The 18,432-nt window shown below is 45.6% G+C and overlaps 1 protein-coding gene across 1 annotated transcript in view; it reads left to right on the top strand.

Moving 5' to 3' along the window:
• The window catches only part of RXFP2 (relaxin family peptide receptor 2), a 105,688-nt gene that overhangs the window by 63,046 nt on the left and 24,210 nt on the right, over positions 1-18,432 (top strand). Inside the window, exons 3-6 of the mRNA XM_039863320.1 lie at positions 5,537-5,683; positions 7,835-7,912; positions 10,755-10,860; positions 11,662-11,733. Coding sequence (XP_039719254.1) covers positions 5,537-5,683; positions 7,835-7,912; positions 10,755-10,860; positions 11,662-11,733 — 403 coding nt within the window. The remainder of the gene's footprint in view (positions 1-5,536; positions 5,684-7,834; positions 7,913-10,754; positions 10,861-11,661; positions 11,734-18,432) is intronic.

Here is an 18,432-nt window from a genome sequence, read left to right as displayed (position 1 = left end):
TTATGAGAGAGAGAGACAGAGAGACAAAGGTCGCCGCCTGCTCTCCTCCCCGCATGTCCCCTTCCCTGTCACCCTTGCCACGCTCTTCTTCCTTGACCCACCCGAACGTTTGCTCCTTGAGCTCACTGTGCTCGGGCAGGTTTTAGAAGAGGGCCTCTCAAGCCTGTGCAGTACAAGATAGGTATTTACACAGTAAAAGACAAGGTTTTAACCCAAAAGAATGCATCCCTACGGGTGAACGTAAGCAGGCTACTGGTCAGAAGAAGAGATGTTTTGGGGAGGTTTCCATGTACCTTTAGACCTCAGAACCATGAGGACCACGGCATTGGATTCATGACCTAGGTGACAGCACCCGGCTGAGGGCACGCGGGCCGAAATCCATCCCTGTGAGGGCGATGTCGACAATTTGAAATTCTCTTTTTCCCCCCTCAGTTCAAATCAACACATATTGTTCCAAAAATTAGGCATCATTTCTCCCCATCCATCTGTTCAAACGTGAGGCCATCCTCTGCAGAGGAAGATGGGGCGATGGTTTCTGCAGAAAATCTGCGAGTAGGACCCCGAGAGACAGCCTAAGGTGGTTGCTTTGTCCCAGAAGAACAGGACAGAAAATGGTGGCTAACTGAAATCCAGCTAAGGCAGGAAGATCCGACGTGGGAAGGAGGTGGCGCAGAGGTGTGCGCGGAACCGCGTCCGAATCGCACCTGTACTGACGCTCACGGCCGCACAGTCCCGTCACGCAGGGGGGGACCGAACGTAAAGGCGTGTAGCGTGCAATTTCTAGGTTTAGAAAACTCCCGCGGAGACACCCACCGACCGAGAGGCGGTTCCCTCCACTCACCTGAGACAGGCTTTGTCACGAGCTTCCTGCAGACACTCGCCGGCCGTGCACCTGCTGGGCGGGCTCCAGCGAGGCCGGGCGACTCCTGGTCCTGGCGGGTGGACTCCGTCCCTCCCGGGGACCCGGGGACCTGAGCTCCGGGCGGCAGGGCCGCAGGCGCGCAGGGGGCTCAGCTGGTACTTTCTGGGTGTCTCTTGGGGCGCCGCGGGGGCTGGCCTTGGAGAGGAGCCGCGGGGGTCCCACTGTGTCCGAGCAGGACGAGCTGCACTGGGGGCGGTGCGCTCGGCGAAGTGGCCTCACGGGCGGGACCCCGAGTCCCCCCGGGAGCTCGGTCCCCGCCGGAGCGGGCCACGGGGACAACGGGCCCCGAACTGGCCGAGTAGAGGGGCGCGCGCGTCTCCACGGGTTCCCACACTCAGGCTCCAGAAGACGCCAGAAACGCAAGGGAGGCGACGGTGGGCAGCGAGAGGCGTCCTTGGGCAGCCGTCCAGGGGCGTCCGGCGGCCCTCGAGGAGCCGTTTAAAGACCCCTTGCACGGACGTGGCCGGATGGCGACCAGAGGGAGGAGGCCGACGACCGAGCGAGCCCCGTCCGCGTGTCCGCCCTCGCCAGGCTGTGTGTTCGGGGCGGGCGCCCCGCAGAAATTCCCGCAGAAGCCACAGACCCAGTCTCCGCTCGCACACGCCCCAGGTTTCCATGGAAACAGCCCCTTCCACTTCCACAGGCCGCGGGGAAGCACGGCGACAGCATGGCGACAGCACAATCTTTCCTCGGTCGATTCTTTTTCGGTGTGTGCCAAGTACAGCAGGGGTTCTTAATTATTTTTTAAATTGTATAACGATAGAACAGAATGATAAATGACGTACACAGAAGACTAAACAGTATTTTGTCTCAATAAAAATGTGAGCCTGCAACTCTGGGAAGTCTGCCTCTTGAAGGGGGCTCTTTCTTCAGTTCCTCTTTTATCTCTAAAGGACCCGTTCGTGGCTTTGTTCATTTAAAACCGATTACTGAGCATGAAGTAAGCACCAGGCACTAAGTCAGACAATAAGGGCTTAGGATACAGAGAGCAGGGAGTAGGGAATAGATTTCATTTATTTCTTTTCCTTCTACGTCACATTTATAGCTTGAGATGTGTTAGATCCTCGGATGAAAGATGGAAAACGATGAGGAAAGCAGTCCCTCCATGGGTTCTGTTTGCATGCGGTCGGCCCTCCCCCCATCCCCAGAAAAGGAAATAATATCGACCTCGTCTGTGACAGGTGCTAGCTTGTCTCTGAGGTGAGTCTCTGTGAAGTGGGCATTTAGCTGGGTGCAGCCCTCAAAGAGGTCAAGGTTGGTTCTGTGATAACCCAGCCTCAGCTTCCTGCTTCAAAATCGTCTTTAATCAAATGTCTAATCACCTCTTCTAGATCATTAATAGAACAGTATTAATATCGTAGAGGTCATAAGGACATTTTCATTGCTTAGTCATCATTTATAACCCCTCGTGCACTTTCAAAAGAGATTCGAGGATGCTTAAGATATAAACCACATACGTTATATGGCTTTTAAAATAGAAGAACAAGAAGGAGTCAGGGAAGTTTTGTTATAGTCCCTATTTTTTCTTTAAAAGAAGTCACATAAAAACCCAGTGGAGCTGTGGTCCATAGTCTACGGCCATGCCACCCTGAACAAGCCCGATCCCATCTGATCTCGGAAGCAGAAAAGGGTTGGGTCTGGTTAGTACTTGGATGGGAGACTAGGAAGACCAGGTACATAGGCATAAATAATAATAAATAATTAAAAAAATAAAAAAAGTCACATAAAAAAGGCACAGCGCGCTTCCACTCAGCATCAGAGCCTCCTTCTCCCAGTCCCGTTTTCTTATCTCGTGTTGAAATCGCCCGTCGGCCAACGGTACCCGAGGGCTCGCCGTGGGCCGGGCACCCTTCAGGACACCACAAGCACTAGGCATGTCTTGCTCGTGAAACACATCCACAATGGGATATTGACAGTAACTATTTAAATATGAGAAAACTCAAGCTTAAAGAGGTCAAGTAGCTTGCTTGAAGTCACACAGTTAGTGAGTGGCCAAGAGAATGCCAGTCCGGGCAGGCGTGATGGTGTCCAGGGCACGACATCACTAATGAACAGTTGTATTTTTTATTTCAATTTTAAAATTTTTATTAAATTTATTGGGGTGACATTGGTTAATGAGATTCTGCGGGTTTCAGGTGTACAGTTATATGACACATGATCTGTATATTGCATTGTGTGTTCACTGCCCCAAGTCAAGTCTTCTTCGGTCACCATAGATTTGACACCCTTTACCCTCTTCTACCAACCCCCACCCCCTTTCCCTCTGGTACCTGCCATACTGTTGTCTGTGTCTATGAGTTTTTGTTTGTTTGTTCATTTTTTGCTTTTTATTTCATAAGCCACATATGAGTGAAATCATAAATATCGGGTCACATCCTGTTAGTGGATGGATCATGAGGTCAACTTAGTGGCTTGTGATCCCTTTTCAAGCGAATAAGATAAAATAGCAATGATCGGAGCAAAAGGCAAGTAATATTTCAAGGAGCTTTGTTTTCAGTCTGTGTGTGTTTGTATGCTGAACTGTGATAGTAAATTTATTTCTAACTGTGAGTTACTGTCTTAAAAATGTCAAAGCTGCTACACTAAGATATATTGACTCTTACTCATGTTCTGAACACAGGAAGACTACTAGTTTTCATAAATCTACCTTCTACAGAAATCGTTACAAGAAGTTAAGAGATTTAAAAATCTATGACTCATTGTGAAGAGACGTCACAAGTCAACCCCCAGAGCCACGTGGCAGAGAGAGTTTTCCTAAAATAGTCAGACCCGATGGGTCCTACGCCTGGTTGTTGACAGTAAATCATTCATCTACCACTGCAGCAATAGCGGAGAAAATATATCTTGCTTTTGTAAAAACAAAAATCCAGAGGTCAGAAAAGCCTCTGAGGGCCACCGTCCCCGCTCAGGGAAGGCCCAGCAGCTTCCGGGAGAGTGTGCACTGTTATATTCGGCTGTCCCCAAGAGGGGTCCAGGCTTCTCTCCTTTATGTGTTTGTTGGAATTTGGCGAAAAGACTAAAGCGCAAATAATCCAATTCTCCGCTCATCCTCTAATGGCATTACCAAAAGCCTAACAGGCACCGTAACTCACATGTAGCTTTAGTGCCTACACTCAAACTCCTGCTCCCAAAGAGATGGCATTGTTTGTTGAATGATGAAGGCTGGCAGGCTTCACCTGCTTCAGGAGAACCCAGTGCCCCGCCTGGTTGGGGGGACACCTGGCTACAAGGCGGCTGTGCTTGGGGGCCTGGCTCTCACGGGGCGTTTTCCCAAGAATCAAAGCGGACGGACGTGTGTTCATGGTCTCCATCTCTATGTCCCCATCTTCACCTGGAGGTAATAACACCAACCACGCGAGCTGCCAGGAAGCAGGATAATTAGGAGATGCCTCGTGCAAAGTAGACGATGCTCCACAGAGATTCGTGCTCCATCCTTCTGCTAATTAAAAAGCATCGGGCGCCGGCCCAAGGGCACGCCGGGCCACGATGCCAACCTTCAGTGGCATGGAGAAGGACACTTTGCCGACACCCTTTGCTCCCTTCGATGAGTTGTAATGAATTGTAGCCATGCCCGAGTCTATTTCTGTGACTTCGCGTTGCGCTCCTTGTTAAAAAATACATGAATTCCACCATTTTACTAGAGTATTGACAAAGAACACGTCTCTTTATTTTCTGGAAAGTACTCTTTCAAAATGGAAAGGATGTCTCTTACATATAAATTTCTGGAACTTTTCGGTCATCTTATCCCCAGATATAGTAACTTTGTAAATGTCAATTATCTTTCCTTTCCGCGTTCCCTCTTTCAACCCGCTTGTTCGGCTCTCATTAATTTTCTCATGTTGAGAAGGTTATTTTTTATTGGTTTTCATAGGACACTTATGTTTCTTCGAATGCAAGTTCCTGATTCAGCTGATATCCTCACAGTACAGAGGTTAAGGGTGGGCCTCTGGGGTCAGGGGGATGACTCAAATCCGACCTTTGTGACTTTCCAGATGGATGACTGCATTTACCCCTCAAACATAAAGTGTAAAACCACCCATACCTAGATTTATCTCAGGAATAACAGATAAACCAGTGTGCCAACTGCCTGGCACAGAGTTAGCTCAATGAGATATTGGTATTTACTATAATCGCTCCTTATTTGGGTGTGGTTCTGGATTTCTCTCTAATTCACACTTAAACTGTTATATATATGCTTGTATATATACACACACATATCTGCATTATTTTAAGCCACCTCAAATCTTTCTTGTAAAAGATTAATAAGTAAATAAATTCACCTATTTGCTCCTGTGAGCTCATGGCTTTGCCTCTCAGTTCCAGGAATAGACAAGTCTTTGATTTTCTACAAAAGTAGGGTAATTGCTTTGGTCTTGTTTACCATTGCCTTCTGGCTGTGAACTCAAAATGAGCTTTGATTACTGTCTTGGTTTTGCTGGCATTAGGTATGATTGCGACTGTTTAAACTGTACATAGAAGTTGTGTGCTAAGAAGCATACCAGACTGATTCAACTCACAGGTCCTTGTGAAAATTAGATGGGATAACACGAACAGAGTTTGGCCGTATTGACTCCTTCTTGCTATTACATGAGATTTTTGTCCCCTCTCACGCAGATTTCTCACTGGCGGAAGGCGCTACAGTCCCTCCTCTGTGCCCAAAAGGATATTTTCCCTGTGGGAACCTGACCACGTGCTTACCGCGTGCTTTTCACTGTGACGGCGTGGATGACTGTGGGAACGGCGCCGATGAGGAGAACTGTGGTGAGCCCCCCGCCCACTCCCACCTGTGGGCCCCACCTCATGAACCCCCCAAAGCTGCGGGCGGCTCGGATAATTGTAATGAACCAAGAGATGGCTTGGTATTCTCTAGGGAATCCTTTTGGAATACAAATAATCGCTCCCCTATTTGTTTGTGATAATTACCTGAATATTCATACATAGAGGTTGCTGAAAACAGAAATACAGTATCATAAAGTGTTGTATTTGACAAAAGTTGAAACTGTATTTTAAATTCTACTTGGATACCCATATTCTAATTCTAAATGGCTTCCTGCGAAAGGCCCACCTAGAGAATTAATTGATTTGACAGACCTAGATTGAGTGTCTGCTATGTGCCAGGTGCTCTCAAAATCACCGGGACAAGGGAGACAAGAGTCGTCCCCTCGTGAAGTTCACATGGGCCACGTGAACAAGGAGGACAATAAGCTCGTCCATAAATGAGATAGAAAGTGACTTGGAGGAAGGGCTGCTTTAAAGACATAAGCAGAGAAGACCTCTCTGAGATGATGACATTTGAATTGAGAATGAAATGAAAGGAGAGAAACCATGAAATATTCTGGAGGAACGGAGTTCTAGGCAAAGGACACAGCAAGTGCAAAGGCCCTGAGGCCGAATGAAACAAGACGACGTGTTTGTGGGACAGAAAGGCCACTATGCCTTGAGCGGAGTGACCAGGGATATAGAGGGGGTAAAGAAGGAAGCAGAGGACAGATCAGAAAGGGTCTTACAGGCCATTTCCGGTCTGTATATTGAGACTGTATATGTTACTTAATTTAACTGTGTATTTTCCTCTTGAAAAACTGATGCCAAGAGAGGTCGAGATGCGTAGTTAGTCACAGAGTAGACACTAGAACCCAGACCTCCTGAATCTGAAAGACTCTTGTATGTTTTCTACCACACAAAATTGCCACTCCTTGGCATCGCCCAACTAGCGATTACGGTGACACAGCAAAGTCCTGGCAGAGATGCTGGGCGTCTGTCCTTGGAATCTGCTCTCCGCCCTGGTCTCACGCGTGCATCCCTCTGATGGAACCTGTGCCCTCGCCTCCTGCGAACCCCTCCTACTCATCCCTTAGAATGCAGCCGGGGCGCCCCCTCCTCACCTGAGAAGCTTGGCTGCCCTAGGCGGGCTTCCCCACCCGGAAGCTCCATCACCCGTCTGGGACAAGCACCCTTTCTCTGTTGCCATAGCACCCTGGCGTACTCGTGTGACTGTACTACGGACCGCCTTGCCTTTTCTCTATCTTTCTCTCACTAGACGCGAGCTCGTCAAGAAGAAATCCTGTCTGCGTCTTGTTCGCAGGTCACCAGAGCCCAGAACAGTAGAGGACAGAGTAGATGCTCAGTCTGTGCTCAGTGACAGGGCATCTCTCTGGATGCCAGTGGGAAGCCACTCAAATTCTTGGCCTTTCCTCTTCACTGCATGGGATCAAAGAGACCCGTGGACAGCTACTTAAATTTACTTTTCTATTTGTGTGAACGTCAGTATCATACATTATACTGCGTATCTTACCATGTTAATAGCACATGCTAAAGTGAGGATACTTCAAAATCAGGCCTCCTTTTTAAAAATAATATTATTTTATCACAAAAAAGAGAAACTTGGCAAATGAGCAGATCATATCCTCTGACGAATCGAGAAAATATTATTTCTCTCAACGGGACTAGATAGCCTTTATTAAAAGGGACTTTGTTTTGGTTTATTAAAAAGGTCAGGTGACATAAATACTATCAGAACTCATTACATCTATCAAGTATGTATCTTTACATACATATGCAGCAGTATGCATATGACGAAATAAAATTTAGATTATATCTTCTTTTGAGGACCCAAAAGTTAAGATCAAACTTTCGAATGTCGGTATTAGAAATAGGTGCTATTTTTTAAGATGTATGTAAAATAAGTATCTATTTCCATTATAGATTTTATGATACATACATTTGAAACATTTGTAATTGCAGAGAAGAGAAAAACTCTAGATGTCTGCCTTGCTTTTCTCCCTTACCGTTGATGTTATCAATTACTTAAACCAATTTCTTAACCTATTTCATGACCAAACTTTTAGACTTTTGTTTTGTACTTTGATATTTGATTTATAGCATAACTGACACATATTCATCACCATTTCGCAGGGGACACTAGTGGATGGGCGACTATATTTGGCACAATCCATGGAAATGCTGATAAAGTGGCATTCACACAGGAGTGCTGTAAGTGGCGTTGGTTCAAAGTCTCGGGATCAGCTTGCGGGCACCCTGCTGTGGTGCGTGGATTTACACGGGGAGTGTGATCAAGGCCCTTTAGGTTTCCATTTCGGGTCAAAGAATTGCAATGGTCAACTGGTCTACTGCCTGCCCGGGACTGAAAAGACAAAAAACACAACACGCTCCATTCGTGCTCATTTCATGTATCGGCCTCTGATTGCAAGAATATATAGGGAGTGAATAATTGTGACATAAATAAAGATCGTATTTCTTTTAATTACTTTCTTCCATGAGAATATTGGTCACCAACTACTCTGCCGCCCTTGTGTTAGGCCCTGAGAGTCCGATGATAGACAGGATGTGGCCCCGCCCACACATACCGCACATGGTAGCTGGAAAGACAGGTCCTTGTAGAAGCAGGAAGGATATAGCATTGGTGCTGAATTGGAGGAATAGGGTTTGCGGAAGGGAACGCAGAAACCCGCTAGAAGGAATGATGGCTCTGCCCCGGGAGGGAAAAGACCCACAGAGAGGATGACATTGAGATGAACTTGGAAGTCCTTGGGTGGAGGGAAGGGTAAGAGGCAATGGGATGAGCAGGGGAGCAAGATCAGCAAAACATGGGGGTAGGAAGGTGCAGGGCGCGCTTCTCAGAGCCTTCGCAGTGGTGCTGCGTGCATGGGGGAGGGGTGCGGGACCCAACCTGGAAGGGGGACAGCCCATGAAGGGCTTGGGGTGCACGCTTTGGAGTTTGGCCCATATCCTGTAGGTAGAATCATGTCTCTGCACATGCATGTTACATATGTGTATAACATGTGATATTATATATAATATACATAATATATGTACACATATAGACATAATTATGTAGGCGTACGTACAATTAATTGCAAACATTAGTATGTATATATAATTATGTGTATACATTAAATGTTACACTAACAGTATATTATGCTTTTTATATACTTTATGATACACAAATGTATCATATGTAAAAGTTAGAGTAAATTAAAAATCGAGAATAAATATAACTGAAAGTTACCATACAATCTTTCTGAGCCACACGCTGCCACACACTAGCCAAAGCTGGGAGCTTATTTTCCTTTAATGAAGAGGAAGATGCATGGGATGAGAGCATGTGAGGATGATGCTCCCAGCAGAACTGTGGAGACTGGACAAGAACCGTACCTCTCCGCCTGGGGCAACACTTCCCCCCAGAACCTCTCCCAATGTCTGGAGACATTTTTGGTTGTCACAACCGGAGAGAGGTGGGTCACTCCTGGCATGTCGTGGGCAGAGGCCCGGGATGCTCCCGAACACTCCACAGTGCACAGGGCAGCCCCACAGCAGAGAACGACCCGACCCAAGTGTCCCCCTTGCTGGGGCTGAGGAGGAAGAATGGTGACAGAGGCACTGGTTATTACGTTTCTTGCGATTTCTTCTTAGTCTTGCAGACTAAGGCTCTCTTAGTACTAATGGGTTACTGTTAACGCCAGCACCCCTGCAAAGAGTAAGGTAGGGGTAGACGCAAGAGGCATTTCAGAAGACCCCACGGAGCCTGGGACAAGACTGGCTTGCAGGTGGGGGTCCTGCTCCCCTTTCTGGCTTAGGCAACAGGCCCAGCTCAGATTCTACAGAATTCTTTTATTGGTAAATCAGAGTGTCCAACCACAGTCTTTCGGTCCAATAACACAACCGCTATCCTCAGTGTCAACGGACACTGAGATATAAACATTCTGAAGTTGACACACCAGAATGCATCTTTCAAATTAAGCAGGTACTCAACACAAGTTTGCTAAGTTTACGAAAAGTCAGTGAAATTGATTTTTAAAAACGAGTTCAGATAAACGTGCTGTAAAAGAAGCAGAGCGATTAGAAAGGACTTATAGTCAGATTTAAAGAAAGAATAATAAAGCTAGACAGTTGAAAAGGACTCTCATTTTCTTAGCTCCATCAGAATAAATATCCATGGGATCAGAAGCAAAACCAAATGCTTCATAGCTATCCCTAAACCACCACACACACATGCGCACACACACGCGTGCGCGCGCACACACACACACATGCACGCACACACGCACACACGCACACACGTTTGTCCCCTGGGCCACCCCCACCTGGTTTGACCATAGATTTCTCACTCTTTTATATGCCATCATCTTAATCATTCCGAAGGTTCGAGAGTCGATTCCGAAGCCTGGTTTTCTTTCGGGACGCTTCCGAGAGGCGGACCTTTGGTTTCCTCAGCGTTGTGGCTTCCGTGTCGCTTTTGCCTCCCCCTTCGACTTCATGGTCAATGAGAAACAAGAACCGGAATGAGAGCGCATCCGACCTGGTCGGCTTCAATAAGGGACCGTGGTGGCTACGGCAGAACCTGCATCTAATTCCTCTCCCTGCTCTAGCAGATGTTTGAAAAGGGAAGAGAATAGAATTCAATTGTAATCAACAGGCATTTACTGAGCAATCTCACTGTGCCGTTCAATTCAATTGAATTGACTCAATTATATCCGTGAAAGATTTGCTCAATCATACTGTTTCTCATTAAGGAGAACTCAATCTTGCTTCACTTTTGCTTTTGCTATTTAAATATTCCTGTGGTTTCTTTCTAACCACTTGTTAAACGCCTCTGAAATGACCACTGGAAGCCAGAACTGAGATGAACACCACATTAGTCTGTATTTGACTAGGAGAGAATTCTCATTTGCTTTCATTATGGGCCTGAATCGGTTCAATAGCAACATGTAAATGTTACACATTCAAAGAAAAGACAACAATGTCAGTTATTGGAGCTAAAATCCTAATTAAAGTATTTTTTGCCTAGTGAAATCTTGCCCTTTCTGCCCCCTAGTTCTAAACCAGTATCCACAACACTGTGACTGCAAAGAAACTGAATTGGAGTGTGTAAATGCTGGCTTACCGTCCGTGCCGACCGTTTCCAGCAATGTGACGTTACTGTGAGTAGACTTCAAATCTCGAGGATATTTGCCCTTCGAGTCACTAGAAAAGTATTTAACCTGTTCTAATCTCTCTTTGTTCTGGTTTATGTTTATGTCATTATTAAGAAATAATAGAAACTCCCTTTAAAACCACCAGCCATCGGAGAATTCTGCGTGCTTCTTAAACTTTGTTACGTTAGCCGGGTTTTCCTTTAGTTCACAAATGCCTGTGGTCTGCAGTTCTGGTTTTCAATTATTTTCTGACTTATGCATCGTTGCTAATATGCCAGTATTATATCATTAAAAATCTAAATTTAAAAAAAAAAAGCACATTCCACTTATTCTAGCTCCTTTTTAATAGCATTATTTGAGCCTGCAAACATACAGGAGATCTGTGAAGAGACCCATAGTTACACAGTGTTTGTGCACTTTGCATAAGGTTTTGAGGGCCTCTGGAATTTGCTGTCACGTCGTAATTTGGGCATTCATGAGCAGGTTCGGATCTTTGTTGTTTTTTTTTTTTTTTGAGGTTTGTTGCTGTGTTTGAAATTACCCAGAGAGTAAGAGACAGAGTATGATCACCGTGGATGTTCCCGTCTATTGTAGTCACTGGCTACAGTGGTCCCACGTTTGCGAGCTGCTTTCGTTGTGCTTTGCGTTATCACCCGAGAAATTCTTCAGTTACCACAGTCCCTTTTGGATGTGCGTTAAGTGGCGTGAAGGCTCATCAGAGATTCTGTTCCCAAGCACACAGCTTCTAGGGAAGACTTTGGTTGGTCATAAAATCCATAATAAAATCTGTTTTACATGTTATTCTAGGTCTCTTAAGAAAAACAAAATTCACAGTCTTCCAGATAACGTTTTCATCAAATACACAGAACTTAAAAAAATGTAAGTAGCTATTCAGAGTGCTTTTACGGGAAAATTCTTGTGATGTCTTATTTAAGATGCTTGCGATCTAAAGAGACAATGAAATATAAAGTCGATTAACTATCGTTAAACTTCTTTTTCTAAACATAATTAGCATTAGAGAATAAAGCATTGAAAAGTATATTATTTTTCCATTTTGTAATATAAAGCGAACCAATTTTAATTAAACTTTTTTCAGAGTTAGATTGGAGTTGAGATGAAGCATATCGATAAGAAAACACATAGTTCTGTGCTTTTAGTCCAGGTCATTTGGGAAATGAGACAGCAGATCCAGAGGCACTAGGTACACTTTTTGACTTGTAGGGAGAGTGTCAGCACAAAAACACTGACAAGAAAGAGTGGGGTCATTTAAAACACGTGATGACGGGATACAGACTATCTCCCAGGATGACAGCAGCAAACACCTTCTTAGTGAAAGCAGCGATATTAGCATTTGTGAGGAAAGAAAATGTTCATAAACAGGGCACAGTGAGCAGTGAGAAATGGTCGTCAGTGAGAAGCGAAGTGCCGAGATGCTTCCAGCATCGTCCAAGAAAGAAACCCGGAGTCCGGGACATAGGATCCCTCGAAACCGTCTCTGCGGGGGGACGGGAATGGACTGTCTCTGCCATAACTTGCACGAACTATCTTTTGCCACCGTCTGTATCAAGATGGAAACTCTCTTTGCTTTGATTCCCACTCGCCAAGCAACTGTGAGAGGACGACAATAACTTCTCAAATCATTCGTTTTAAAGTTTTTGGAAAGTTACCGTGGATAGGGAATAAGGACACTCCAATCGGTGGCCTGGGATACCTCCTACTTAGTCAAAGAAATTAAGAGTAGCAACCTCTTAAGGGGTCAGTGACTGGGTGTCAGTCCCTCTGAGCTCGATCACCCCAAGACAGTGGAGAGGGGCACTTGCCAGGATGCTCTTTAGACTAGATTTAAAAGTTAGCAAGGTCATGTCGATGGGCCCCTTGGTGGGACTGTCACCTTATTGTTCGGTCCTTCAGCATTCAGCATGGAGGAGAAAGTGTGTCTGGAACTGTGAAATAGGTTAAAATCCAGGAATGAAAATAATCGAATCTTTTGCCAATACTGGACAAATGCACTTGGTTTGGAATGCATCGACAGTCCTGTGTTGTTTGCGAATTTGGGTACAGACTCTCTTGTTCCAGAAAGAAAGTCACTGAAGGGAGATAGAGCCTGTGTGAACGCAGGTGACCCTGAGGGGGTTGATTGCAGCCTCTGTAAATCCCGTCTGCTGTCGGAAGCTTCACGTCATCCTGGAGCGTGTGGTCATGTTGTCATGGTTACGGGGGGAGCAGCTATGCTTTGGCTCTTGGTTTCCAGGCTCCTTTAGAGAGGAAATCCTACCTGTACTACTTCCAGTCTTACTGGAAATTCTGAGAATCGCAACTCGTTGATTCTACGGATCAATATTGTCCTTGCGCTGCCTGAATAACGCTCAAGGGAGGACAAATAAAACAAAAACAACACTAGCAGAAAGGAACAAAAAAGATTCACGTTTTAGAGTAGCTGCTTAACTTCCATTATCTAGAGTCAGAGGAGACTTATGAATTTCTAATTAAATCCTCTTATTGTTCACGAGGGAACGAAAGTCTGCGACGTTAAATGATTTACCCCGTATCCACAACTAATTAGTGGAAAAGCCAGGATCAGAGCCCGTATCTTCTGATGCCCAAGGTTGTGTTTCTTTTACAATAACCAGACACCAGAGATAGAAAGAAATGGTTCTAGCATCTAATAGAATCTTCTACCAATACCTCCCGTCCTGCCCCATGAGGAATTGCTTTCTATAGCTTTTGTCCCCTACTTTGAAGGAAGCCGACTTCTGGGGAGGCAGAGGGATCACAGAGGATCAAGCAAAGAGAACTGAAATCAGACTCCAGCCACATCCTTTCTTGGACCACTGATCCATAGCTTTATTCTATGTCGATATTTATCTCTCATGGCTTCCGCTAGCCCACTGAGAGACAGAATAAGGAAGCACTAATTTTGACAATTCGGTCCCCAATCTTTTCTAGGGAGAAAAGTAGGAATTAACCTCATTGCCCAGATCGGCTGGAAACTTCTCTAAGTAAATATTTAACTCTACTTCGTCTAAGAAAACTTAGGTACAGTACATCACAGTCTGACTTCACCCGGCAGGGGTTCTCCCGATGAGAGCTGCTATTTGATGCTTTCCAGGCAATTTGATTCCCCCAGAGATGCGGAGAAAAGAGATTATAAGACTCCCATCAGCAAACATTCACCAAGTGTCTATCATATGCAAGGGACAGACAGCACAGGGATGAAACACAGTTCCTTATATCTATATGTCACTTTTTAAAATTTACACAGCATTCCAACGTTTGGCATTCTCATCTGGACTTTGGTCCTCGGAGTCCGGGACTGGGAAATAGGACAGACATCATTCGATCCCTTTCAGGAATGAGGAAACCCACCCTTGGAGGAGAGAGCTCGTTTGTGCAGTCAGCCAGATGACAAGTGTTAGAGCTTGGCCTCGAAGCCAGACCCGTGTCTATGGTTTTTGGAAGTTCACCCACATGCTCCAGTCTCAGAGCATTGCAACCAGCAAGGCAGACGCCCGCAACCAAACTGTGATGTGGAAACAGCTCAAGGTCTTCACAGGCATCACTCAGACACCCTGGAGCAGCTCGGAAGCTCAGCAGTCCTTCCTTAATCTCCTCTCCTCCCAACTCCTCTCTTCATTCCTCAGCCCCTCTGGCTGCTTTCTCCCAAACTTCCAAAAAAATCTCCCCCAGCCTCCGCCAAGCCCTTGTCCCTCCTGTCCTTCTATGCTACCCTCTTCTTCCCAATTCTGCATTACAATAGCCCAAATGACCAAAGTATAAAACCCAAACCATCCCCAGGAAAAGGTGTCAGGGGAAAGAAGAAACTAGATGAGCGACCTAGAGCTCTGGGCAGCAGACAGCAGGAGGGTAAAAGCTGGCAAAACCCCCATGTTCCTGCATTTTTCCAAAAAATACTTACTGATACCTAGGAGGTGCCAGGCACTGAGGCTACGGCAGGAAACAACACGTATGACAAGCCCTCCCTTCACGGAGCTTAGCTTCCAATGAAGGGAGATGGACAATAAAATTTTAAAAATACATAGTATGCTAGAGAGTGATGAGGGCTGCAGAGAAAAATAAACCACGAAGGGAACTAAAGGGCACTGAGGCAGAGGAACGTCACACAATATGCTAATGAGTGTACCCTACCACATGACTCTGCTGCTGCCCAAGGCTTCTCTAAGGCCCCCCCTCGTTCTGAGATGCACCCCGATCAGTCATCTGCATACCTCCTCAGGTATTTAAAACTGGCCATCACGCTGCAGCCCCCTACAAGTCTCTTCTCCAAGCAGCCTCCAATCCGTAAATTCTTCCCTAAAGGACCCGTTTTCAAATCTGTTCATCATCTGGCCACCCAACTCTGCCTTATGGGTACTATCTAGAATAAACATAATACGATCGCCGTGACATGGCCAGGGCAAAACAGGGAGAAACCAGGGACTCTTCTTTCTAAACCCCATGTGCCTTAGGCTTGCGTTTGCTCTTTTGGGGGCTACTTCGTACCCTTAACTCCTAGGGGGCATTCCTCAAAGTTCCTAAGCCTGGGCCGTATGTGTCACTGCTAAGTGGCGGCTTCTCCATCCTGCACTTGTGCACTTGGCATTTGAGAGCTACTTGTCCTTATCGTGTCCTTAAATGTGTCCCTATTCGGTTTCATCTTGTCGGATCCAGCTTTTCTTATCAGACTGAAGATCTTTATTGGATCATCCAACATAATCACTATTCCTCCCAACAGTCTGTCACCTGAAAATAAGGTGAACCACCTTTACCCACGTCGTGGAGTGAGTCACAGAAGAGAACAGTGTGACCGTCTCCCCAGACCCCTTTACCATCATTCTTCAGATAATGTGCATCTTTCTTTATATTGTCCATAAAAACATCCTCAGTCCACTCCATCAATGCCTGGTTGACATAGAAGCAACGTCCGCCGCACGTTTTTGTCTGATCAGTCTCTCAAATAAGAGCATCAGCTTGGGCCGACTGCCCCATTTCTTGCGACTCCCAGGATCCCTTTCTCCCTGCGGTGCTGATGAGACATCACGGTAGCCTGCTTTACGTTCTCGCCCAGAACCAAGGCTGAGCCTATCTACTTGAGCCTGTGAAACCTACTTCTTTCCTTTTTGAAAAATCAAAACTGCATTTGCCACCTTAAATTTTCCAGCTGCTCTTCCTATGTCCAGATTCCTCAGTAACGGGTCATGACTCGGTGTTCTCATTTCCGCGTTTCTCAGTTTCTAGGAGAAATCTTCCAAAACAGAGGGCTTTGACTCATTTTGAGTGACATGTTCTACCATCTTGGGCATCCCCGCCCCTGCCCTGTATCAGTTCTATTCACTTCGGTCCTGAGGTCATCTCCTTGAACTGAGAAGACAGGAACCACGTAGGAGTTGAGAATTTCTATTTTCACAGTATTTCAGAATATTATAAAACAGATCCCATCGAGCAGGTCTGTACTTTTTCTTAACATTTTCTTGTTTCTGAAATGGAACTAGAAACACATTTCTATCGCCCACAGTTTTCTTCACTGAGTTCTGATCACAACTTGGGTTTTTCTCTCAACCTTGATTTCATTTTCGTGAACCCCTCATTCGTTCTTATATTTTGAAGATCCCCTTACTGACTGCCATACCTTTCTTCTGAGTTGGACGGTCCTTCTGGTTCTCTTGTGTACTAGGTGCCACCCACCCCCACTCACAGTTGCATATGTTGACACACACACGAGGACCGAGCAGCACTTGTTGAAGGAATGATGTGTAGGACTAATACGCAGGACTAAAGAGAACGTGGGCTGTATCTTCAGCAGGGAGAGCAAACCAACAGAAACAGGAACTCTCGAGGGGCTGGAGGACAGCGTGACCAGGACAGTTTGCCAAAAGGAAAAGGGCGCCCGTGGGAAACGGTGGACATGTGCCGGAGAGGTCACGGAATCGTGACTGCAGGGCCTTCGCACGCCGGGCTAAAGAATCAGGCTTTATTCTGTTTGACTGGGGAGGAGGCATGGCTTCATATGTGTTTCAGATCGTTTCGAGCTAATAAAGTACATATGCATTCTTAATTTCTATTGAGATACATCCGAGAGATACCAAATTTAACGTTAAGTGAGTCTCTGGTCTGAAGTGCTCTGTATATCATTCTGGAGTTGAGGTCAGTTAGGCATCTGGAAAAATAAATTACTAAATCAAAATAAAGTTTTAATTGTCAGATGAATAAATGTTGCTCAACTTATCTAAATGCTTTTTGTATCGATTGGTTTATTCATTTGAAAAATCTTTTAAAATAGCAAGCCTCTCTAACTTTGGAGAAAACAATTTAGGGTGACCTTTAAGAGAAAGAAAATATAATTTATGAGATTGATTATACTACTTTCTCATGGCTACCATGGAAACTAACAGCAGTTCTCCTCCTCATTGTAACGTAAACCTTATATAAACGAAGAATTCCTGTTAAACGGGGTTCTTGATCATCACGGTCATCGGCAACAGAATGGGATTCAGGGAGTCGCCTGGCTCATGAATACGCAATGTTGCATTTAAAATAGCCTATAAATATGCATGCCATTAAAGCATATATTTGCTTTAGTTTCAGGTACATAAATTCCTGGCGTTTCTGCTTAAAAAGTCCTGACAGCTGAAACAGCAGGAATTCATGAACCAGAAAGTTATTCTTAGAAAAGCCATTCAGTGTAAAGTATATTCAATGGACTCATGTCTCAGCTCTGAATAAAGAGAGGCTGCCACTTGCCAGATCGTCATGTTTCCAAATTTCCCCTCACATTCTCCAAGCTGTTCTTCTGCAAGGCAGAGAGCAAATACCAGAAGATCAAGTTAAAACTCAGCAGCCTGAGTCTAAGACAAGGGACCTGGGACCCTAGTTCTCCTGGGGTGCCAGCAAGCTGACCAAATAGACCAGAGGCTCTTGACTGTTTAAGGAGTTGGAGTCTTAACTCTTGGCAGTGAAGGCAAATAGGCTGTACATATCAGGCGAGTCAGGCAGCTCAAAAGCACAAGGTCAAATCCACAACTCATGACCGCTCCCGTCTGTCCAAGACTGACAGCACATAAGTGAAATGTGCATTGTGCTCTTGAGTTAGTTATCTTGAAGAAAATGTAAGTAGTGCTAGATAGGTAGTAAACTTTATATGTAAGACAGACTTCAATATGCCCGTTGCTTTTCTAGTTTTGTTTGCCGTTCTAACAAAATGCATCACACTAACTTGCATTCCATCGCTCCAAGGCTCTGAGAATACTAAAACAGATGTTGATGTGTACGAGTTCATTCTATTCACAGCAGAATCCACGCGGGATGTGAAGGGTCTCTTCACAGATGTGGCACAGGGGACGGGGGTTGGAATGGCACCAGGTCTCGCTGGGTCGCACGTCCACTTTGTAGGATTCGAACTAATGCTCTGTGCATCACCGTGGACGTAATGCATGTGCTCTGTAGTACCAACCTTTTCCACCTGGTGGCACACAGAGAAAATGACATTTGTTCAACAATTGGGGTAAAAGACGAGTTTGCTGATAAGTGGAAGCGGATCTCGGCTTCGCACAGGCGCCTAGAGGGCCGAGGGCGTCGATACCC

The sequence above is a fragment of the Pteropus medius genome, unplaced genomic scaffold (assembly GCF_902729225.1).
Source record: "Pteropus medius unplaced genomic scaffold, Ma_sr-lr_union100, whole genome shotgun sequence".
In the NCBI taxonomy this organism is placed as follows: domain Eukaryota; kingdom Metazoa; phylum Chordata; class Mammalia; order Chiroptera; family Pteropodidae; genus Pteropus; species Pteropus medius.
This window is presented reverse-complemented; position numbering and strand designations above follow the sequence as displayed.